At 45.0% G+C, this 25,124-nt stretch overlaps 1 protein-coding gene across 1 annotated transcript in view; it reads left to right on the forward strand.

Moving 5' to 3' along the window:
- LOC147663847 (long-chain-fatty-acid--CoA ligase ACSBG2-like) overlaps nt 1-18,698 on the forward strand; it is a 159,197-nt gene extending 140,499 nt beyond the window's left edge. Inside the window, exons 4-6 of the mRNA XM_086950155.1 lie at nt 1,203-1,323; nt 5,437-5,517; nt 18,501-18,698. Coding sequence (XP_086806281.1) covers nt 1,203-1,323; nt 5,437-5,517; nt 18,501-18,698 — 400 coding nt within the window. The remainder of the gene's footprint in view (nt 1-1,202; nt 1,324-5,436; nt 5,518-18,500) is intronic.
- Nucleotides 18,699-25,124: the final 6,426 nt, after the last annotated feature.

Raw genomic sequence — 25,124 nt, forward strand, 5'->3', positions numbered from 1 at the left:
AGACAAATGTGGTGCACAGGAGGTTTTTTCCTCATGTCTTGTCTCTTGCATTATCCTTCTTCTGGCAAGGTATGAAGTGGGTGACCTTCTCCAGCTGCCACATAACTGCTCTCCACTGTCCTTGAATGGGCAAGGTGGAGACTCCTAGTAAAGAACCACAACTATGCTAATTCTAATAATCTAAGAAAGAGAAGAAAATGGCTGCCCTAGAGGGAGAAAATGCAGTAACACATAAAAACCCTTCACAGGCCTGATTACAACATATCAAGAAATAGAAATTGCAAAAGACCTCAAAATCTCAAATAGAGGAAACAAGGAAATGAAGTGGAGTTGGCGATGAAATGTGTGGAAGATGGAATCTCGAACATTGCACATAATGAGACTCAAAAGCAGATTCTGAAAGTACTGTACAGTTCTGCTCTGCCCTCAAACAACCTAAAAACCTCCCCCTTCCTCTTCCTATGAGTATTCCCTGCTGATGTGAGGGGTTCTTTCTGCTGCTACTGGACAGGCATTTGCTGCCTCCAACCACCAAAGACTCCCGAATGTAGATTAATCAGCCTCTCTAATTGCCTAATCCCCAGCACCCCAAAATCTTTGTTGAGATCAGGTGCTTTCTGGGTGGTATGGTGGTGGGCACCCCAAAAATCAAATGTGTAAAAAAGAGTGCTTTTTAATGAAAATACATAGTGATGATCTTGCTTTAGAGGTAGATGAAGTGATTTAGTGGGCTTACGTGCAGGGGCAGGAAGAGCCTACGTAGTGGATGCTAGAGGAGTCATTCTAACCAGAGTCAGCCCTGCAGAGGCGGCCTCTGTAAGGCGCCTTGTGCTTGCATATACTCAGTGGCTGGAAGTTCTTGGGTGGTGCAGCCTTGAGCACAGCTGTGAGTGTGTGTGGTGGTGATGGATCCGGATGGAACTCGCGCCCATAAGGTTGCCGGTGAATTGTTACCTGCTGCCACCTTTGCTGCGGTCCTTGAAGATGGCATGCGCCTCATGCCATCACAAGGTGAAAGAGCAAACACGCCTTTCCCAGCCTGTCTGTTATGCTGTGATGGTCCTTTCTTAGTTCCAGCTTGTGAGGGGATTATTAAAGTGTCTTTGGGAGTCAACCGAGCAGCATTTAAGCCCTTCATAACACAGATAAGCATCTTCTTAACCCGAAGACATGAATTTCAAACTCTCCTCCTTTGTTTGCAGAGGTACTCCTACAGGAATATACTCCACAAGTTCAGCGGACACCTGTTGCTACGTGGCCAGCAACAGTGAAGCCAACATCCTTCTTGTAGACGACCATCACCAACTGGAGAAGATTCTGCAGGTGAGATATTCACCCATTTTTTCTCCTTCCTTTTACACATATCGTAATGATATCTAAGGCACAAAGTAGTAGCAGGCGGATTTTAAGGCCTTCATCATAGTCACCCCAAGATTGCCTTACCTTAACCACTAGCATGATTGTTAGTGATCAAAGGGTTTCTGATGAGCGTCAGCACCTCTTTAGTCCGGATCTGTGCGGTATGCGATGGCGCCTACTCGTGTGCAACCCTGACCCCTTCAAACAGATATAAGGCCCACAAGTATTATATTACAAATGCCTGTGCACACGTTATTGTAAACCGTAGAACCAGAACTGCGTAACATAGATTCATGAAAATTCTAGCAAAACACTACTATCAACACGCAAATGAGTGAAATAATAGAAGAACAGCCAGAGAAGTGAATACATTGTATTTTTTCTACTAGCCAGGGAATTTTTAATTTTTCCTTTTTTATCACACTCACTAGTTAGGTCCCTACACTTCACTGATACACTGCACCATCACATAGCCTTTGTCACAAATATCTAGTGCTCCCGCGTAGTCCGTAGGTCGCAGCACGCCCCGCCCCGTAGAGGGACGGGAAGACCCCTATGATGAAGCATGACACTAATGGATTTTTTTAGTGTGTGAGGGGTATTTTAAAAAGCACACAAATGCTCTCATCTTTCCACTGCATAAGAGAGAGCTTAGTTTTTCACTGTACATATTAAAATCCAAATAAAAATATCACCATCACACATTGATAGAATCTCTTTGTTTATATAAATTCGTTAGGAGGGTGATTCTATCATTACCTCGATGCTTCCTCTTTTGCTTTGGAATAATTGTGTAATCTCACACATTTTGTGTCACAATTTTGGCACTAAATGCAGGACATTTTGCAAGAGTTTACGAGCATAAAAAACATTTCACCTAGTACAAGTACACAAAGAGTAAAAGATCAAAACAAGCATTTACTCATCTTGCCTCAAGTGTCAAAATCGTCTCAAGCAGAGTCTCAAGGTCCTCCTTCCTGCCTTGTGGCGAACACCACAACCACTGTCCGCTTCCTGTTTAACGCCAGAACAGAAAGCCAGGCTTCCATTTTACAGTGAGCCTTCTCGTACATGTATAGAGACGAAGGACCAGTACATGGCAACACCTTGTTGCTTGTGTTTTTTTGGTATGTTCAAATACCTGTGATGGTCTCAAGGTAGAAAAAAAGAGGTACAGCATTCTTGGAAATTCTTCACACCTGGTTGATGACTCTCTTCTTGCTTTCCCGCTTCCTTTGGCTCCAGCCCTTGGGTATGTCTTTAGTAGTTGTGTGCTAACCTGCTTGTATTAGTATCACTATTAAACAAAATAACTGCCAGTACTGCCTATCTATTTAGTGGAGATTTCAAGTAGGACGTATTGACTGTAGAACACTATGTGCCTTAGACCTTTTGTTTAGTCTGAAATCAATCAATTTTACTTTTTTCTTTTGTTCACATTACAATAACATTTTCAAAGTTTTGTTTTTTCTTTTTTAAAATTCAACAAAATTTACATTTGCACCATAGAAAAACATAGAAAACTAATCATTCAACTTCTCTCCTCCTTCACATTCAATCCAGCATTCACAACCACCAGCACTCTTATTCACAAAATATTACAATATATACTTATATCAAACGAAAGATTTGACATTAACAGCCTTGGTATCTATTCATAATTTTACAAAAATCACAGTTTTTCAAGTAATCCTAGAGCTGTATTGGACAAAGGTCTACGTGTTTTCGAACTTTCTGGGTCATGGAGAGTTCTCTTCAGGATCAGGCAAGCTGTAAAACTGAATTACAAGGTGTGTGAGCTATGTAGTGTCCTAAACATCTCTTTGCATTTCACAGCCACTTACTCATTATGTGTCTTACCTTTTTAAGGCTTGAGCTGAACAGCTTTCAGAGACTACAACAAATGAGAGAAAAAAACATTTGTTTGCTACAAAAAATCCTAATCGGACTAAAAATACCCAATCTGCACAAGCCAACTCCAGACGCGTAACTAAGATTTATTACTTACAGCTATATTCATCTATGATTGTCTTTACGAAATCGTGCGCTAGTCGTGAACCTATGGAGGTAAAGAGGTGTCATAAGACAACTGCTTTGTCCAGAGTATCTAGAGTGAAGTGGTGTGTACTTACTCGAAGATAGCATGGAAGTCTGTGAGATTAATCCAATTGAGGGCAAACAGTCGCAAATTCTGGGGGAAAGAGTATGCAGTTAGATTTGTATCTCTGCTTAAAAGTCAGGCGGCGAAAAAATTAATAAATGAAAGTGTTTGACGGCCGAATTACCTCTGGCGTCAGTCGTAGTGCAGACTCTGTCATTTGTTTCTCATGCCTGTACCTGAAAAATCGAAAGGTGCGATGAGTCTTGCGTTGTCTGTGTTGTTTCGAGGCTGTCAGTCTCAACTTTTTTAGAGGGATTGTAGCGGCACGCCGGTCTTTACCTTTTCGTTTGTATCCGACGCCTAACACTCCTTTCTGCAAATACTTAAGCAGAGATACAAATCTAACTGCATACTCTTTCCCCCAGAATTTGCGACTGTTTGCCCTCAATTGGATTACTCTTATAGACTTCTTTTTTATCGTCGAGTAAGTACACACCACTTCTCTCTTCACTCTAGATACTCTGGACAAAGCAGTTGTCTTATGACACCTCTTTACCTCCATAGGTTCACGACTAGCGCACGATTTCGTAAAGACAATCATAGATGAATATAGCTGTAAGTAATAAATCTTAGTTACGCGTCTGGAGTTGGCTTGTGCAGATTGGGTATTTTTAGTCTGATTAGGATTTTTTTTAGCAAAAAAATGTTTTTTTCTCTCATTTGTTGTAGTCTCTGAAAGCTGTTCAGCTCAAGCCTTAAAAAGGTAAGACACATAATGAGTAAGTGGCTGTGAAATGCAGAGAGATGTTTAGGACACTACATAGCTCACACACCTTGTAATTCTGTTTTACAGCTTGCCTGATCCTGAAGAGAACTCTCCATAACCCAGAGAGTTTGAAACGCGTAGAACTTTGTCCAATACAGCTCTAGGATTACTTGAAAAACTGTGATTTTTGTAAAATTATGAATAGATACCATGGCTGTTAATGTCAAATCTTTCATTTGATATAAGAATATATTGTAATATTTTGTGAATAAGAGTGCTTGTGGTTGTGAATGCAGGATTGAATGTGAAGAAGGAGAGAAGTTGAATAAATGGTTTTCTATGTTTTTCTATGGTGCAAATGTAAATTTTGTTGAATTTAAAAAAAGAAAAAACAAAACTTTGCAAATGTTATTGTAATGTGAACAAAAGAACAAAGTTAAATTGATTGATTTCAGACTAAACAAAAGGTCTAAGGCACATATTGTTCTACAGTCAATACGTCCTACTTGAAATCTCCACTAAATAGATAGGCAGTACTGGCAGTTATTTTGTTTAATAGTTATTGAGGCAAGGCCTTACTGCTTTGAAGCCACAGCCCAGTTTTGGTATCAGTGTATTAGTGTCACAGCACCACTGAATCTCTGTAGACACCTGGTACTGTTTCACAGAGAGGGAAGAACAAGCCTCTTTAGGCGTTGCTGGTACTGTAAAGAGGAAGAGTCTTAGCACTCCAACACTGGAGGAAATAATGAAGTGCTACAGGATCGTGGGTTGGTGCTGGAGGCAGCAGGTCTGAACCCTCGAGATGCTACTGCTTCCTGCTAAGAACCCTCAGAGGCCAGCACAGAGGTCCAACGAGGTGAGGCTTGAATAATGAGTGAGACCAAAGTGATGGTGCTGTCCAAAAACCTGGAGCCACTGGGTGTCTCAGAGGCTTTCAGAAAGTCTAGACCAAGTGTGGATTGTAAACTTAGCCTATAATCCTTACAGACAAGGGCCTGACAGAGTTTGGATCAGTACAGAATGCGTCCAATGCACATACAGCCTTTAGTGTTCCCTGTTTGGAGATAAACTGTGCATTTAATACTCAAAACTAGTGCCTTCAATCTGACAAGTAGTAGAAGCTTAGGGCTTGATCTTTGTGTTATCTGAATTATAGTTCATGTGTGTTATAACTGATTTGTTTTGGTTTCCTTTGTGTTGAGTTTAGGTCCAGGACCAGCTGCCTCATCTGAAGGCCATCGTACAATACAATGATGAGCTAAAGGAGAAGAGACCCAACCTCTACACGGTGAGGAACTTCCACAGTCCTTGGCCATGTCTTCCTCTCTCCCACTGTCGCACACAGTTACAAATCAACATATGCCCTAATCATAAGGTTGGGAAAAGCCACATATTTTTTCTCAACAAAATTAATTGAAAATTACAGGAAATGGTGTTTTGGTAGCAACATGTGATTTTCCAGCAAGGCATGCCACTTTCTTTTTTACCTTAGTGACTCTTTTGTTAAAAAGTCTTTTGATATACCGACAGGAGACAGGTTCGAGTATAAAAAGTGAGACTCGAACTAGAATTCCACTGGTATCACTGCAGGGGTTAAGCAGTACTGTGTGCACCCAGGGTGGCCCATCGGGATGTAGATTGCCCTTCAAGCACACTTAAGCTCCCTTTCTGTGTGGCTATCTAAAAGGAATGCACAAAGTCCAGCTGTCGCCCACCATAGACATATATTGGAGACAGGCTGTAGGCACACAGGGCTAAGAAAAAAAAACACCATCTTTCTAAAAGTTGCAATTTTAACTTTACCATTAAAGAGGTTTTATCCTTTCAATACCATAAGTACTAAACAACATGGTAGCTCTACCTCCTTTCAATAGGTAATTACAACTTATAAGATTTAACAAGGAATTCCTAATGTTAACTTATGGGAGAGGTAGGCCTCACTGTAGTGAAAAACAAATTTGGTAGTTTTTCACTACCAGGACATGTAAAACTTAAGAATGCATGTCCTACCTTTTAATTACACAATACCCTGTGCTGTGGTCTACCTAGGGCCTACCTTAGAGGTGAATAATTTGTAAAAAAAATATAAAGGGGAGTTTAAAGCTTGGCAAGGGGTTTTAAATGCCAAGTCGGCATGGCATTGTAAACTGCACACAGAGGCTTTCCAGTGGCAGGAATTAGATATGTTTAAAGTGCTACTTAAGTGGGTGGCACAATCAGTGCTAAAGGCCCACTAGTAGCATTTAATTTACAGGCCCTGGGTACATGTTGTGCTCAGTACTAAGGACTTTAAACAGGCCAATTGTGAATAAGTCACTCGAACCATGTTTTGAGGATTGAGTACAAGCACTTTAGCACTGTTTAGCAGTGGTTAAGTGTTCGGAGCCCTACAGCCAATAAAAACGAATTCAGCAAATAGGGGAGGAGGAAGGCAAAAGGTTTGGGGATGACCCTACAGAAACTGCCATTTCCAACACTCCCACTCTACAAATCTACCTAACAAAATGTATGGGCATGGAGAACAAGGCAGAACAAAGGTCCACTATGTTAAACCATTGTGCACTTGTGGGGATGTAAGAAAGGACAGTGACACATTACAGACTACAGGGGTGCTAGGTATGGCCACATTATTGATGGCAGGCAAATCTAGAAAAAACTGTACACATTGGTCTTCTCCATTTTCTTAACATGGAGAATAAGGGTACACCATCTACTAACAATTGATACTAGAACCCCGGGATTAATCTGCCCAGTTATTACAGGAAAGATGTGTCCCTCTGATAACAAGGGTTTCGAGGCAGCTTCTTTTGTGGCGAATCTTGATCTTCAAGGGTGCCATCACCACAAAACCTCCCACATCATTGGAACCTGTAGACCAAAATGTGGAAGCCACCTGGAAAAGTAAATAAGTTAAGCTTGGAGCTAATTTAGAGTTAATTGCATCAGATTGACAGTTTATACTTTCACAGAGCAAGGGGAGCCCCTCATTCTCACAGTGCTGGTGTACATGGAGGTATACTCCATCGGTGTTTCCCAACACTATGCAGTTAATTCTGCACAAGATGTCCCACTCCACAGAATGGCTGGTGAGATAGAACTGAGTAGGAAAGCATTCTGATCAGTAATGGGCCCATGGGAGATAGAAAAGGGGTCGGAAATGAGAAGAGTAAGAGGCTGGTTAGAAATACTGACTGCGGGGGGCGTGGCTTGGATGGCGAGGAGGACAGGCGCCTACGTCCGGAGCCTCCACCAGCCCGAGCGAAACAATGGCGATTGTAGCGGCGAAACAGCCCAAGGCGAATAAATAAATAAAGGAGAAGGCGTCTGAAGCTGCGGGGCACACAAAGAGGCAGTCGATTATATAAGGGAAGCAACAAGAACCAAAGAAATGAAGTATTTGTGCCAGAGAGGGAAGGCGAGGAGGAGCACAAGATGGCGGCGTGCAGAATGGAGGTAGCAGCCCACTAGTAAACACAGCGAGCACGGAGCAGTGGGGTACGAGCAGGAGACCAGAGCCAACCAATATGTCCGGAGCAGCAGAGGAGAGCGGGTAAAACGAGGCCGCCCTAGCACCGCAGCGGGGAGGAAACCAGACAAGCGAAACCGAAAGTGCGGCCACCTGAGGCAGACAGAACGACGGCTGCAGGTGAACAGACTCATAACGGAACCAGCAAGGGACGAGACGAGCAGATACGTGGCAAGCGCCGAGCAGCGGCGAAGAGTATATGCCCTGAAACCAGCATACCGCCAGAGAAACCCACAACAAGTCAGCGACCCCCTGTGCTCAGACCCAACCTCGCTCGAAAAAAAAGCACTGAAGCGCACCGGGAGGGCGGCCATCTTGGGGAGGACCGAACAGGAGAGGCAAGCTGACACGCGGCAAACGCCGAGAGAGACACAAAGCGGAACCCCAAGACCCAAGACCCCACACAGCAACTAGGCAAGCCCGCAACAACACTGAGGAAGGTACATCGGCAGATCTTTGCTGAATCTCAATCACCCCTGCAAAACGAAATGAAAGCAGAACGCCGGTGGGGGCGGCCATAGCGACCAAATCGCCCAGGCGCACCCTCAACCAGACTCAGGTAGATCCAGGGAAGATCACCAATTTGGAACTTGCCGAACCTCACACACCCCTGCAAAACGAAACCGGGAAACCAAGGGAGCGGCCATCTTGGGGTGGGAAAACAACAAGAGCATCACTGTGAGCCACACAGTAAACCACATAACGGAGAGGCAAGAACGGCAGCGTGGGAGCGAGCTATACTGCGTGCCACAAAGTAAACCGCATATAGGTGAGGTAAGGAAAGCAGCAGGGGAGCCACCCAGCCGAACACAATAATGCACTCTGCGCACCGCTGGCCGTAACGCACAAAAGAGAGGCATAGGCACAACAGTGTGCAGAGAACAAGAACAGAGCGGACAGGGGAGAATCCAAGCACACGATCGCCAGGAAGAGGCGAGGGAGAGAAGGATATCAAACAGAGCAGCGACCCCAGGCAAAACACAAGCTGGAAGTCACGGTAACACCACGACAAGCTGAACGAACCTCAAGCCAACTAGGCAAAGCAAGGCAGACCCTCTGAGCTGGCGGGAGCGAAGACGAGAACCAGGACGGTCAGGTGGCCAAGCACATTCCGCGAGGAACCCATACCCGCTCAGAGGAAGACCACAACGAAAGGAGCGAAAGAGGACCCTACCAAACAACAAAAAGAAAGCAGACTCCACACGTATCTAGCCAGAAGGGGCTTTGATACAATGGCGGGACGCGAGGAAAAAAACGCCATCGACATTAAAAAAGTCAGGAAAGACTTCCCGGAATCGCCAAACAAACAAAAAAACGGCCAACATAACGAAATAACACTGGAGACACTCCTAAAGAAAATCACTGAGGGCAACGAAGTAGCCAAGGCCACAAAAAAACAATAGACAATATGCAGATGGAGCTGACAGCCATAAGGGCAGACCAAAGCAAAACAAATGGCTGAATCGACGTGGCAGAGAAAAGGATCAGGGACCTAGAGGACGTAACCAGTATAACACACAAGGACATGGGCCTAGTAATAAGAACAACAAACAACCTGCAAAAAATGCTAGCGGAACAGGACAACAGGAGTAGGAAGGGTAACATAAGGCTCCTAGGAATACCAGAGGGAGAAGAAGACTCACAAGGCTCATGCGCAGCCCTACTTGAGGACCTCCTACCCAAGCTGACAGGTCTGACGTTTGAAAGACCTTTCGAAGTAGACAAAGCGTACAGGATCCCAGCAACAAAACTGCCACACGGCAGAGGCCCAAGACCAATAATATGCAAGCCACTGCGCGCTAACCACACGGAAGCAATCTTCGCTTTCGCCAGAAAAGGACAAACTCTAAAAGTAAATGGGAGCAAGATCATCATCACACAGGACTTCTCCAAGCTCACAGTTGAAACCAGGAAAGGCTTCTTAGCCATGAGAGACAAATTGCGAAAAGACAATATCTCCTTCAGCTTCGCGGGGTCAGCGAGGATGAAGATAACGGACAGCCGGGGCACCCTAATCTGTTGCACGTTCACAATTCTGGATGTGGGGGGAGGGTGGGGAGGTGGAGGGGAGGGGAGGGAGCGGTCACAAATTTCAGTACAGAAGTATGCATTTCTTTTTCTCTATGTCTTTACTATATCTTTGTTACTATTCACAACCATCTACTTCCAAGGGGGAACATAATGACTAGCACACACAGGTCAGCACCTCTTAGCCAGTACAACATAGCGAGAACTAGCAGATTCAGCGATCGAAGGAGATACAAGCAAACCTAGCAAAACTCACAAAGGGAAGCGAAAACGACAAACCACCATGACTACACAAGTACAGACCAACATAAGCACAAACCTTAAGATAGTATCCCTCAACGTGAAGGGCCTCAATCACCCCATCAAGCATAGGAAAACCCTAGACTACCTAGCGAAACTGAAAGGAGATGTGTACGTACTTCAGGAAACTAGACTCTCGGAAGAGGACGCAAGTCACCTCAAAGCCAGATGGATAAGCGAGGTCTTCTGCTCACCAGCCAAACACAAGAAACGAGGGGTTATCACCATAGTAAGCAAGAAAGCCAACATGACTCTGAGCAACTCCCACACAGACGATGACGGCAGACTACTACTGACGAGCCTAAAGAGAGGGGAGGAAACCATACATGTAGCAAACGTATATGGGCCCAATGCAGATGATAAAGATTTTTGGCACAGAGCAGGAACCAAACTAGAGGAACTACCGCAAGGGGACCTCCTCCTTCTAGCGGGGGACATGAACCAGGTCCTAGACCAGTCCACCGACAGGCATCCATACATCCATACAGACCAAGCCACGACTCCCAAAACCAACACATACTCAAGGACATATGCACCAGGCTCCAACTTAGGGACCCATGGAGGCTACAGCACCCGGAAGCGAGAGAATATACTTTCTACTCACACCCACACAACTCATATAGCAGAATTGACTATATCCTAATGTCAGCCATACACACACGCCTGATCGATCAAACGGTCATTGCCCCAATTACCATTTCGGACCACGCACATATATCGCTATCTATGATTGGAAGACACAATGACACACCCAGCCGCAGATGGAGGCTCAATAGTGACATCCTACAACACCCAGACAACATAGTAGAAATCGAGAAGGCCATAAAGGAATACCTGGAATTCAATGATAATGCCGAGATAAACAAGGACACCATTTGGGATGCACTAAAGGCCACACTCCGAGGCAAAATTCTAAACATCAAGGCCAGAATGAACAAGAACAGAAACAAGAAAATAGCCGAACTAGAAGAACAAATCAGAGACCTAGAAAAAGCACATTGCGCTAACCTCACCAACAAGAACACACGGACAACACTAACGAAGAAAAAGTATGAGCTCAACAAGATCCTGAGCGAAAGAGCGGGCACATGGATCAACAAATTCAAAGCCATAAACCTCTGCTCTGCCAACAAAGCAGGGAAAGAACTGGCGTCATACCTAAACGCGAAACAGAGGCAACATTCAATAGCAGCGATAACGGACAAGGAAAACAAATCGCAAACAACCAACAAAGGTATCCTAGTAGTCTTCAAACAATTCTACCAGGAGCTATACAGCACCGACAGGAACCTAGCAGCCGACGGGGAGCAGAACTACTGAGCACAATTACACTACCAACCCTGACAGAGACCCAGAAAGTAGCACTTGAAGGAGACATCACAGACGCAGAGATAGACACAACAATAACAACGCTCAAAGCAAACAAGGCACCAGGGCCCGATGGGTACACAGCGGCGTTCTACAAGAAATTCCTCGAACATCTGAAACCCACCCTGACAGAAGTGTTCACCCACTGCATCTGCAAAGGTCGTATGACGGACTCCATGGCGGAAGCCAAAATCATCGTGATCCCAAAAGAAGGGAAGGACCCCCAGCACCTGCAGAACTACCGGCCAATATCGGTCATCAATGTAGACAGTAAAATCTACGCAAAAATCCTAGCAAACAGACTAACACGGTCCTACCCCACCTCATCCATAACTCACAAGTAGGATACCTCAAAAACAGACTGTCCCAAGACAACACAAGACTACTCTGCCACCTCATTAACCAAACAATGCACAGTGCAGAGCAGGCAGTTATGATAGCGGTGGATGCGGAGAAGGCCTTCGACAGGGTCTCCTGGCCATTCCTTAACCTATGCATGGAAAAATTTGGCCTAGGCACCAAGTACCGGGGCATGGTTATGGCACTGTATAACAGACCGAGAGCAAGGGTTGTAGTGAACATCAGAGCCATTAACTCTGGAAAGAGGTACATGGCAGGGCTGCCCTCTATCTCCAGGCCTCTTCCTACTAGCCCTAGAGCCGCTACTAACAATGATAAGGGTGAACCCAGATATAACGGGAGTCCAAATCAAGAGCAAGACAGTGAAACTGGCAGCGTATGCAGACGATGTGCTAATCACGATGAAGGATCCAACCAAATCCATTGCAGCACTGAAGAATTCCATAGAAGAATACGCAAGAGCATCAGGCTACAAACTAAACCGGGACAAGTCAGAGTGTAAACCCATGAACGTGCATACGACAAGAGCGGTACTAGGTAACTCAGGCTTGGCATGGCAAACAAAACCCCTTAAATACCTGGGCCTACTCTTCGGTAGAGACCTTAAAAAAACCCTGGAGCATAACGAAGAAGCTACCCTAAAGAAAATAAAGGAAAGACTGGACCTATGGTCCCCCAAATACATCAGCTGGTGGGGTAGAGTGGAGACAATTAAGATGATGGTAACACCAGCTATCAATTACACGCTCAGCATGCTGCCCCTAACAATGACAGAGGACTTCCACAAAAAGCTTGACAAACTGATAAACAGGTTCATATGGAAAGACCTAGAATCAGCCTAAAAAAACTGAGGCTCAACAAAGAACTCGGAGGACTGAATATGATGAACTTTAAAAACTTCCAGTCTGCCTGCCTAGCTAAACAAGGAATATTCTGGATTACCAACACGCAGGACTATACACCAGAGTGGCTAACACTCGAAAGGAACATCCTAGGGGGGGCTAAACCCAATAGCAATGCTCACAGCGAACAAACACCCCGCCAGACATGACCCCATCATCAAGCACACAAAAACAGCCCTGCTAAGAGTAGACAAGCAAAATTGGGACAACGGATCAGAGGAACCAACTGGGAATCAATCTGGTTTAATACAAGAGTCCAATACAAAGGGAAAGTGATGTGCAACGAGGCCTGGACCAAAAAGGGGATCACCACCCCAGCTTAACTGGAAAAAAAACACTCCCCAATCACGTTCCAGAATCTCAAACAGAGGCACAACCTACCAGACATAGAAATGTACACGTTCCTCAAAATAAGAACAGCCATCACCAAGGCAAACCTAAATAAAGGAACGCCCACCATCAACAGTACATGAGCAACTTCAACAAGGTTGGACACCAGACAGCGCAGATCTACAAACTCCTGGGCTCCAAAACATCTACACTGAATGCAAAAACAACACACTTCTGCGAGACACTGTACACAAGACACCTCAGTGAGGAAGAAAAGGGCAGGCTATGGAGCTCAGCCACAACAAATAAAGTCATGCCACAACTCGCACAGACAAAATACTGGCTCTTACACAGAGCCTTCTGGACTCCTGCCAAACTTGAAAAAGCAGGCATAAGAGACAGCGACACATGCTGGAACTGCCAAAGGGAGACGGGAAGCCTAGAGCACCTCATCTTCGAATGCCCCAAGGTCAGGACGTACTGGACAAGAGTGAGCAACCTGATTAACACTGTCATAGGGAGAAGCATACAACCAGGCTTCGTAGGGCTAGCCACCGCATTTATGGCACCAGACTTAGAAAGCAAGGAAGAGAGAGACCTAGTAGACATCCTACTTACAGCAGCAGTTAAAACCATATTAACGAATTGGAAAGACACAGCCAAAGCAACATTCAAGAGCTGGATAAACTGGGTCACCTTCCTAGGAGGAGCAGACAACATCACGGGGAACCTCTCGCCCAGCCACAATGCTAAGAACGAGATGTGGGCGGCCCTAGATGCACACCTGAGGTCACATAAACCCCCGTAAACCCGTAAACGCACAACCTACCAACGACACACCGCCAGCACGCAGCCATGGCTAAGAGAACACCCCCCCCTTCCGCTCGCTCCACCTTTCTCTCTTTCTTTCACCTTCTGCAGGGGAAATCAGCCGATTAACTATGCATACTCGGGGCAAACATGTAACCAGGGAAATACCAAGAACTCCCCGCTGTAAATATCCCCCCCTGCATTACTACTGTACTGTATTGGAAAATGTTCTAAATAAAAACTTTTTTAAATAAAAAAAAAAAGAAATACTGACTGCGTCTATGGATAAGTCCGAGAGATCCAATGAGGGACACTCAGAGGTTTTAAAGATGGAGCAGCTAGCACCAGTGTCAATAGGCCGAGCGGTGCTCTTACAATGTGCCATTGATCATGCAATCAACATAGGGACCTTTTTGATCTAGGAATGAGGGTATTCAGGGCGCAGTCGGAACCTCTCAGGCTGTCCTAAAACTCAGGATTGTTGCATAATTGTTGATAAAATCCAGGGGTGTAAACAAGACCTGACACATTTGAAACAGCATTAGGGTAGCCTTTTTTCCAATGCCCCAGTTGAATACCTGCAAAACAAAATCCGCCTGCACCCGGGGCTTCTCTTCTCCCCCTTACAATACCCCTGCCCTTTTCTGTCCCCCTCATACTCCTTTTGGCCCCCCCTTTGTCCTCACCATTGAGGAGCTCCACACACTCTCTCCCTTCCTTTCTGCTGTTTCAAAGTGATTCATTTGGATTCAATCTTGTATCTTTCCTGTGAAGCTCCACAGTGGTTTCTGATGGTCATTCGTTCTGCTAGTTTCTTAGTGTGCCATCCAGGACATATCATCATTGACTGATTTCTCACATTCTGTAGGAATCCCTGCACAACATGTGGGCAGGGTCTTCATTATCTGCATCACTGGAATGAGTGGAGGGGAGGTGTCCCCTAGTCTGTCGGTTTGCTCCCCTTCTGAAGCGTTCTCTACTAATTGTGGGGTTGCGCTCTCTATATGAAAGGCACCATGATTAGGAGAGGGCCTCTCATGCTCGATAGTGACTCCCGACCACTCTTCGGACGCTCGCGTGCAGTGTGCATGTGGCTCTACATTACTGGTGTTACATAGTGTGGGCAAGATCCCTTTTGGCTGGAGCTTGTTATGTGGACATTTTTTGATCTTGTGGAGTGAGGGAGAAACACGAATATACACTAACACCCAAAAGTGTCCTTGCCTTCAGCGGGTGATCAGTTGTGTCCGAGGGCCTCTTTCCCACACATATTCCCCCTTCAAGGGTCTTTTCAGCAGGCCCTGGAACTCATGCTTGTCTTGCATCTATCATTGCTTCACATGACATGACATGAGCTTACTCTAAACCATGGATTTTCACACAATCTTTGTCTCCAGACTCCTCCCATTGATACCTGCCCAGCCAGTCTTAATTCTAGTCTTCTCCTACCCAAACAACACGTGTTTTGGATATATGAACACATTAAAGACATTTCATAACAACATCTGCAACGCAAGCGAGCAAGCAAAATAAATTAAACGCAGTCAGACTTCATCTAAATTTGGTCCAAGATGGTTGCACTGTTCCCAGGGCCTGATCTGGGCCACGCTCCACCCCAGCCCCCTGCAGACATCTCCACCTTACCTCTGCGCCTGGGGTCCTCGTGTGGGGGGGCGTCCAATGCAAGATTTGCTGGCCGACTGGGGATGTTTCTCGGCACACAATGCACCAGGTTCTGAATAAAAAAACACAAACACTCAGGGGAGCGCTCATGTTTAATACAAACATAGCAAGCAAACACTCAAAATAAGCAAGGTCAATTGAACAGCGCTTCGCCCTCGACCAGTTGCAGCATCTGATGCTAAGATCCATTGATCTCATCGTTGGACCATTATTATTTTTTTTATCTCCGTGCGCGTGAATGGGAGCAGAGCAAGTGATGCATATGAAACCTCATGGAAGGCTCCCATGTGCAGCTGCCGGGCTCTTCGGGTGGGAAGGGTGCGAGAGGCCTGGACGGAACAGATCCATTGGTTGGAGCAAGAGATGGCCCTGCTGCTCTCTGAGATACTCACTTTCCTGTGCTCTGCTCACCCGAAGGGTTCACCTAAAATGTCAGGATTACAGCTGGGAATAACATAACACAAGGAGAACTTGTTTAAAATGTGTGTAGGTGTGAAATAAAGCTTGGGCTTTAGTGGACTTCAAGACGTACACAAATGAAATACCAACTGATTAATCAAATGTAAGGGCACACATGAATGCATGGGCGTTTGCATTGTCATAGTATATATGAAGCAGTTAGGCACATAAGCCCCTGACTTTCTTTCTCACCTGTCATTAGAGGACAGTATCGGCTGCTTATCCTTCCCAGAGAAGCTCTGCTGGTTCAACAGTCCAATCTTGAATCAACCAAGCAAACACACTCTGATCAGGAAATGCAAATTCAATGCACTCTATCTACTGCATAACCAGCATTACTTGTGCATAACAGACATGTCAGAAGTGTGCACAAAGTGAGCCAAAAGACACCTATGGCAGCTTTTACTCACACCACTCGGCGGCAATGTCTGTCAAGGGTGGGATTTAGTGTTTGGTTGTTCCTTTCTTTCTCAGAGGCTCTAAGTTAAAGGTAGCCTCTTCCAGAAGCCAGGCTGTCTGTCCCCAGTGCATCACAGGTTACAGGGTGAATGGTCTTTGGTATGCAACACCTGTTATCACCACAGGGAAAAGGCTCAAAGCTGGTTGAATGTAAGGATGACTTGGGCTGGAAAAGTGCTGGAGCAGAAGTAAGGACTCCAACAGCAGGATGAAGCTAGAGAAGCTGTGATGCACCAGTATGCTGACCAGAGGCTCATTATATACTGACCGGACAGGAAGGGACTGGCCCCAGAACAGGAATCACCCGACAGGAAGAGGCTTGTCCCAGAACAGGACCCACTTGAATTGAATGGGAAGGACATAGAACAGGGAAAGCTGGATATGCTGAAATGCTTTTCATCTTTGGTGGCCATCTTGGAATGAAGTTTGTGTTTGGTGACCTATAGGAATGACGTTTGTATTTGGTGGCCATCTTGAAATAAAGTTTGTGTTTGGTGGCCCTATGGGAATGAAGTTTGTGTTTGTGTTTGGTGGCCATCTTGGAACGAAGTTTATGTGTGGTTACCCTATAGGACTGAAGTTTGTTTTTGGAGGCCATCTTGGTATGAAGTTTGTTTTTGGTGGCCATCTTGGTATGAAGTTTGTTTTTGGTGCCCATATTGGAAGGTAGTTTGTGTTTGGTGGCCATTTTAAAATGGGCTCTCACTATAGGCCAGTTGAACTGAAACCTACAGCTTAAAACCGGGCCAGTCGCTGGGCCATTTCCATAACAATGCCTGGGGTGCTACCCTACTAATGCAGAATGAGGCGGCACAGTCACAATTCCTAATGAGCATTTACTCTGTACATATGGTCTCCGATCAGTGGCCCAAAGTCAGTGTTTCTTGCATGCATTCTCTTTGATTTCTCACAGTGTGTTTTCTTTTAATTCCAGTGAACATCTTCTGTTTTGCTCGCCCTTCTGACAGCTCAAATGTTCATTATTTGAACTCTTGTTTGTGACCCTAAAAATATCCCAGGGGTTATTTATGAGAGACTTGCACTGCTGAAGAATCACTTTTTTGATGATGCTGCAGCGCAAGCCTCTCAGTCATATCTATTAGGAGACGCCAAGCCACCCTGCATGGTTTTTCATGGCCTCATTGATATGGAGTAGGAAAAAGCAGCGCAGGTTGAAGCCTCGCCTTACTATCCCTCAAGGAGGCGTCCCATGTGCGTCGCAGTGGGTTTTCCCATGCAACACCCATGGAATTTGATGCTGCCCAAGATTTACAAAGTGTTGTAAACCTAGGGCAATGTCAAATCTGTACGCTTCTCAAGGTGAGGCGTAACAAGCAGAAATATGTTAATATCGCCTTGTTTTTTCCTCTTTCCAAGTGTGCTGCTTTCTACAGTACACATAAAAAGAGGAAAACGCCAGGTAGGATTGTTTTTGTGCACAAAAACAATCATGCCAACAACACAGACACACTTGCACCATGTTGCAAGGGGCCTGCGCTGGCGCTCAGCGGCAAATTGTGTGCCAGCGCTGGCTGAAAGGACAGGATTGCACTGTATCTTGTAAATACGGTGCATTCCTGCCATTTCGAATTGGCGTAGGGCAGCGCAGCAACAAGACCTGCGACGTTGCCCTAAGCCGATTCCTCATAAATGAGGCCCCCTGTTTATAGCTCTCCTACATCTGTTTTACTTTGCAGTCTTATGGGGACCGATTCACAAAAGTAATCTGGGACAAAATCCTAACTTTACGACTTTCGGTATTCACAAAGGGCCTTTAGGAGTAGTCAAGTTAGGATTTTGTCTCAGTTAAACTTAAGTTTTGGTCTTAAGTTTAACTTAGTTTAAGACCAAAACTTAAGTTTAACTGAGACAAAATCCTAACTTTACTACTCCTAAATTCCCTTTGTGAATACCGAAAGTCATAAAGTTAGGATAGTCGTAAAGTTAGGATTTTATCTCAGATTACTTTTGTGAATCGGCTCATTGACATTATTGGCATATCGCTTGCCCTTTTCTGATGTTTTGACTCTTATTTTCTGATTGCAGTGGGAGGAGTTCATGCAGCTGGGATCAGAAATTCCAGATTCTGAACTTGATGACATCATGAATTCCCAGCATGCAAATCAGTGCTGTACTCTGATCTACACCTCAGGGACAACTGGTACACCTAAGGGTGTGATGCTGAGTCATGACAATGTGAGTATCAATGCAACTTATCCCGGGCAAGTTAATGTAAATAATTGAACGTAAACAAAGGTGAACTAAATGCACTGGACAGTGTGTCCTCTCTCACATTAAGTACTATATCTTTTTCACCAAAATATCTGTTCAGATCCTTGAACTATCAACCATCAAAACAGACCAACATATTCAGTTAAGAAATAAGTTTACTAAATGGGAAAGACAGAACACTTTACATGTAGAGGCAGTTGTAATTATATTATATGTATGGTGTATCATGTGTTAATAAGAAAAAAACAGGCATGGTGTTCACATTTATAAAACATTTTCATGTGAGAGGATGGGGCATATCATCAACGATCTGCAATAAATATCACAGAGCGCGCTTACTGCAATTTTGTTTAAAGCCGGCTATCGCCGGATTTGATCGCCGAGACATTGCGTTATTTATAACGCTTATCTCCACAGCGATGAAAAATCTGGCGATAGACACGAAAGGCAGGTTTATCGCTGTGAATCCAGCAATAAAGCTGCATCGATAGGGGAATCCTTAGTGATAGGGAGATGTGGATTTAGCGGTACAGTCCACCACCCTTGTATAAGATAGTCCAGTCAGGATTTTCACAGACGTAAAATACCGGTGATAACCGTGGTTAACGAGGCTTTTAATATCACTCTAAGGGGTCCATTAGGATGACGGGCGGACTTTGTCTGCCCGCCATCCTGTCGTAGTAGGGGACCGCCCGCCCTAAGGGCGGGGGTCCCGTGTGCAGCATTAGGATGCGCCCGCCACAGTGGCGGGCGCATCCTGCATTCATTTCATTGTGGCGGGCAGTGCATTCAGCACCGCCCGCCACAATGCCAGGAAGGCATGTCATGCACTTCCATGCACAGCATGGCAGGCACCGCGCCTGGATGGAACTGCTGGGGGGTACCATAGGTACCCCCTATGTGCACCCCCCACCACCCCGAGTCCTTGGGGGCCCGTAACGGGCCCTCACAAGCAATCACCGCATGCCTTTCCGTGGCGGCATTGCCGCCACAGAAAAGCAGCTGCAGACAGGCATCCTAATATGGATGGCGGTGTCTGATAGACACCGCCACCATATGGCCCCATTACCGCCCAGGCCGCAAGGCGACCGGGGCGGAAAACAGGCGGGCGGTCTTTCGCACCGCCACGGTACCCTCCGCCATCCTAATATGGCGGAGGGGAATTGTTCTGATGATGTCGGGCGGATTTCCTCCGCCAGGCTGGCGGTAGCCACCGCCAGCCTGGCGGTGGAAATCCGCCCGCCATCATAATGGACCCCTATGTGTCCTGGGTGGGCTTGTAAATACTGGAACGGACAGATAGCAATATTTTTAATGTTGTTTTGCTAGGGAACGCCTACTTTGCATCTCATTAGAGATGCTATGCAAGGCATAAGGAAAAACCGGCACTAAGACAAGGAAACACGTGCTAGCGTGTCCTTGCTAATTCTGGGTTGCCATTATCCACGCTTTTCGGCCGAAAAAGGCTAAAGCGGCGATAATAGGCTTGATATTATGCCCCAACATATGCAGTAGAAAGGTCTAAAATGACAGGCTATTTGGTAAAAAAAACTCTTTACACAGTGCCACTAGAAACTTCTCTTATCAAGGATGGAATAGTTCTTGCCAACCCACGAACATGACAACCCCAATCCCTCAGGACCGTGGAAACAGTGCACTACTTTTCGCTCAGTCACTCATGCTCATTTAGTCTCAGAGGAATAAACAGTAGGGACGTTTTCAATAAGTATTCTAGTGTAAATTATGTGTGCTGAAACAATCATTAGACAGTAACAGATATAGATGATTAGAAGCACTAGGAAAGTAAAAGGATGGTAGAGTTCTACCATCTTGCTATAACCATGAATACAGGCAAGTATATAAAATGCATGACAATAAAATGCGTACTCCTACGATGCTACCCTAACTAGATGTACCTAAGTGTACCTAGCATGTATGTAGGTTTTAAGCCAATAATCCTCTAGGATAAAGTCAACCCCCATTACCTGAAGTGAGAAATTGTGGGACCCCATCCTGGTTTCGGTTAGACCACTATGAGCTGGAGTATCTGCATGCAGGGTATTTCAGCGTATCATGTCAGTGTGCCGGCATGGAAGCCATGATCTCCTCTCTCTATCTCAGCAAGATGGGATGTTTATATACCCAAAGGTATCCCAGGGGTTCTACCTTGCTGTGCCACTGCCAGGCTTAGGATGACATAGGGAATGAACCTTGTACCTAGGTGTTATACAGGAGATGGTTGCCCGGCTGAGTTGCCAAGAATCCACGGATCCTCATGCATAATATAGGAGGCTATTTGTTCAGGGAAAACCCAACTTTCTGTGTGCAGTACTGTAACTAGGTGAAGGGTCAGTACAAGCAGCCCGTAATGTATGTAATGTAGGGATGAATATAGGTGAAAGATTGGGATGCTACCCAAACCTAAATTGGGTTACCTATATGGAATATAACAGATCCTACAAAATTCCATTCTGTGAGCTGAAAGCGATATCTCCATAATCTTTCTGTGTATTCCTTGCCTAGCCTGTGGAAGTTTCCTCAGGAGAGCTTTGCCAGTAAGATTCTGTAGCAAGAACTAAGCAGCACTGTTGTATATTTCTTCAAGGAAATGTTCACCATGCAATGGAATTCCAATTGTTGTGTCAGAGATCCATGTTTATTTATTGTGGATTGCTCTTGTTGCTGAAATGAGGTGCATTCCCCTTAAGAATCTAGTAGAAAGACCAAATAAACTATTGGCTCTGGGAAGATTCAATAAAGCAAAACACCCACCTCTGGGACCCCATTGACTACATTGATATAACCAACCGCAGAAAAGGACTTCAAGATTTATGTTGGTTTGAAGACCTCTGCTGTGGAGGCTTCAGAGTGGATATCTCATATGGTTATCACCCAAAAAAATCAGATGGTCCCTTGAGATTCTATGTGGACTTTTGCAGCCTTAATGAGAAAATCATTACCGACTGATTTTCCCTCCCAACTAGATGATTTTGATGCTGTCTGATGGTCAGTATTTGTAGATACTGGACCAGACAATGACTTACCAACAGATAACAATTCAACTGGATTCCAAAGCATTGACTGCATTTAATATGACTGAGGGTGTGCAACTGAGCACCAATCTACCAAGCTGGCATTTGTATTAGTATCGATGACAAGAGTTTTCAAAAGACGTACATAAAATGCCCTATTAATAATGGGTTTTTTTCAGGATGATATTCTTACTCTATGGAAACTCTGTTGCAACACATAGCCAAATGCCACAGAGGGTTTTCAGTAAAAGTCTCAGCTCTGGGCTTACCCTTCTCAAGAAAAAATGTAGGTTATTAGTTTAAGAAAGGTGGAATACTTACGGTGCCTAATATCCGGAGCAAGAGATGGGTGTAGGCTAAATGTAATGTAATGCAGTCATCATGCTAGTTCTCTCTAGAATTGATTATGCATACTCACTATACATTGGCTTACCTAAATGCCACATTCACAGTATTCAAATTGTCCAGTACCAAGCAGCCCGGCTAATTTATTGACAGCCCAGGAGATGTCCAATCACCCCTCTGATGTACAGGGGGCAGGGTTTCCCAGCCATAATGATGCCATCAGTAGTCTATCTTGCTTTTGGTGATGACAATTACGGTTTTATCCAAATTAAGTTTGAGGTGGCTCTTATCCATCCAGTCGTGTATGAACAGCATTGTGGATTAGAATGTTTTTATTGATTCAGGAGAGTTGTCGCTCCTGGACAGCAGCTGCATATCGTCCTTGTAGTTGTATATAGCACAGTTATTGTTTTTCAGTGAATGGACTAAAGGATGTATATACAAATCGAAGAGGTGGGGAGAGTGGGGGAGGAGCCATGGTGGCATCCTCAGTCTAGAAGGAGTCTGGACGAGATAAACGAGGTTGACAGACTGGGAGCGTCCCTTCAGGAAGGAGGTAATCCAATAAAGCACCAGGCCCGCCATTCCGCAGCCTTGAAATGGTCCACCAGAAGGTGTGGTACACTGTTAGAAACATGATATCCAAGTAGGACTGGATTGTGTCCACGGAAGAAGACCTTGCTAACTGTGGTTAAACTCATTAAGGGTACATTAATGAGCAAGAGTGTGCTTCCTCTTGGTGCCCGGCCTTACATTAAGTTCATCGAGGAAATGTCATTGTGTGATGATAACGTGGTAATGAGAGACAACAGATTTGTACCTCTTTTTTGAGGTAAGAATCAAGATAATAGCTGCAGCTTATGAAGGACATTTGGGACAGGTCATGAAAAAGACTTAAGGAGGACTTTTGGTGGCCTACGATGAATGGCCAAGTAAAGAGATGGGTAATGGGGTGGGGAGTCTGTAGGCAGGTGGGAAAACAATTGAAGATTTATTTATTTATTTATTTATTTACGAATTTTGTAAAGCGCGCGGCTACCCCCAATGGGGGTGTCCCAGCGCTAGAACTGTCAGCAGGAGGTGAAGGAGCAATCTAGATAGATGAAAATAACCACGTTTTCAGGCGTCTGCGGAACAGAGCTTCGGATGGGGCAAATCTGAGGTCGATCGGTAAGCAGTTCCAATGTTTGGCAGCAAGAACAGCAAAGGCTCTGCCACCAGTTCTTGTGCGACGGAATCTTGGCACAAGCATGAGACGAAGGTTGTTAGAGCGAAGGTCTCTGACAGAGTGGGACAATCTCAATCTCTTTTTTAAATAATCTGGGCCGGTTCCGTTCAAAGCTCAAAAAGCAAGTGTAAGCGTTTTGAATTTAATACGGTTGGCTATAGGGAGCCAATGGAGTTCTTTGCGAAACGCTGATATAGGGTGTCTGTATGGGATATTGCCAATCAGTCTTGCTGCAGCATTTTGAACTACTTGCAAGCGTTCAATTTGATATAGAGGGGCCCCAGCATATAGACTGTTGGCATAATCCAGGTGGGAGGTAATTAAGGCCTGAGTTACTGTTCTGCGTGCCTCCATTGGCAAAAATGGAAAGATCTTTCTCATCATTTTTAATTTACCAAAGCAGGCCGCAGTAACCTTGTTGATTTGAGGGCTGCAGGAGAGTGTATCATCAAATATGAACCCCAAATTACGGGCAGAGTGAACCGGGGTGGGGGGGGTTGAGTACCGTTGGCCACCATAATGAAGGTGGAATGGTCATTTTTTGATTAAAGAACAAGACCTCCGTCTTGTCGGTGTTAAGTCGCAGGTGGTTCGAGGACATCCAAGAGCAGATTTCGCCAAGACAATGGCGGAAACTAGAGAGGCTGGAGTCAGAGTGATCTCTAAAAGAAAATATCAGCTGTGTATCATCAGCATAAGAGATCACTCTGACTCCGCATGCCTCTACTACCTTGGCCAACGGGGCTAGGTAGACATTGAAAAACAGAGGACTCAACGCCGAGCCTTGTGGGACTCCACGTACAAGAGGTTTGCATCCTGATTTAAACGGTCTGAGCAGAACCCTCTGTAATCGTCCTTGGAGAAAGGAACTGATCCAAGCCAGAGCAGTGCCGCTCAGTCCAATCTGCTCCAGTCGGTCTAGAAGAATTTTGTGGGACACCGTATCGAATGTGGCGGATAGGTCGAGGAGGACCAACATGGCCTCCTCGCCCTTATCAACACATTTGATTTAGGGACGTTAGATTGTGATCAGCTTGTTGTAATGCCAAACACTTGAGGCAAAATAGCTACTTAGATTTTATTGGACCCTTTTAATTTTTGCCTGCACAAGAGAGGTATGCAGCTGTTGATGCTTAGCGGATGCTAAGTCTAAGTGGATTGAGGTGGTATTTATGACGAATGTGACCACGCCTTCCTCCATTGGAGCACTTGGTATGTTTTCTAATTCAGTAGGTATACCTTCTTAGTTAGTCATTAACAATGGCCCTACTTGGAATCCGAGGTATGTGTTTCAGAAATGTGACTGTAAGGAAGTGGAGGAAAGCAAGGTAGAATATAGTAGGTGCTTCTCCATGAAGCATTCTGTAATAAACTAAGAAGGAGGGTAAGCAGAGATGATATGGAATACAAATGTTTATTCTTCAGAATAAAGTAAGCGTCTTAGATTACAGACATTGCAGATTACAAGGTAGTTGTAGCAGCAGTCCCACTGGAAGCAGCATCCCAGCAGCTCAGCCCACTCACTCCCACTGACATTTCACTCACCCAGACACACACAAACTTTCTATGAAACCACTTACAATGGCTGAGCAGCATGGCACAGAATGCAAAGGAAGGTAGGACTAAACATCAAGAATAGCAGGGTACCACACCCTTCCTCCCTTATGGAGACAATATCAAACACCAGTACAAATAGGATGGCAACACACATCATAAAACAGACAGTAAAAGAAAGAGGCAATCCAGAGAGAAATGACACAAGCACAACACACACTCTCCCCTACAGCGAAAGGAAATAAATGTGCTCCAAATGATGCAACACAGAAGTTCTAG

This window comes from Lissotriton vulgaris, unplaced genomic scaffold (assembly GCF_964263255.1).
Source record: "Lissotriton vulgaris unplaced genomic scaffold, aLisVul1.2 SCAFFOLD_2881, whole genome shotgun sequence".
In the NCBI taxonomy this organism is placed as follows: Eukaryota; Metazoa; Chordata; class Amphibia; order Caudata; family Salamandridae; genus Lissotriton; species Lissotriton vulgaris.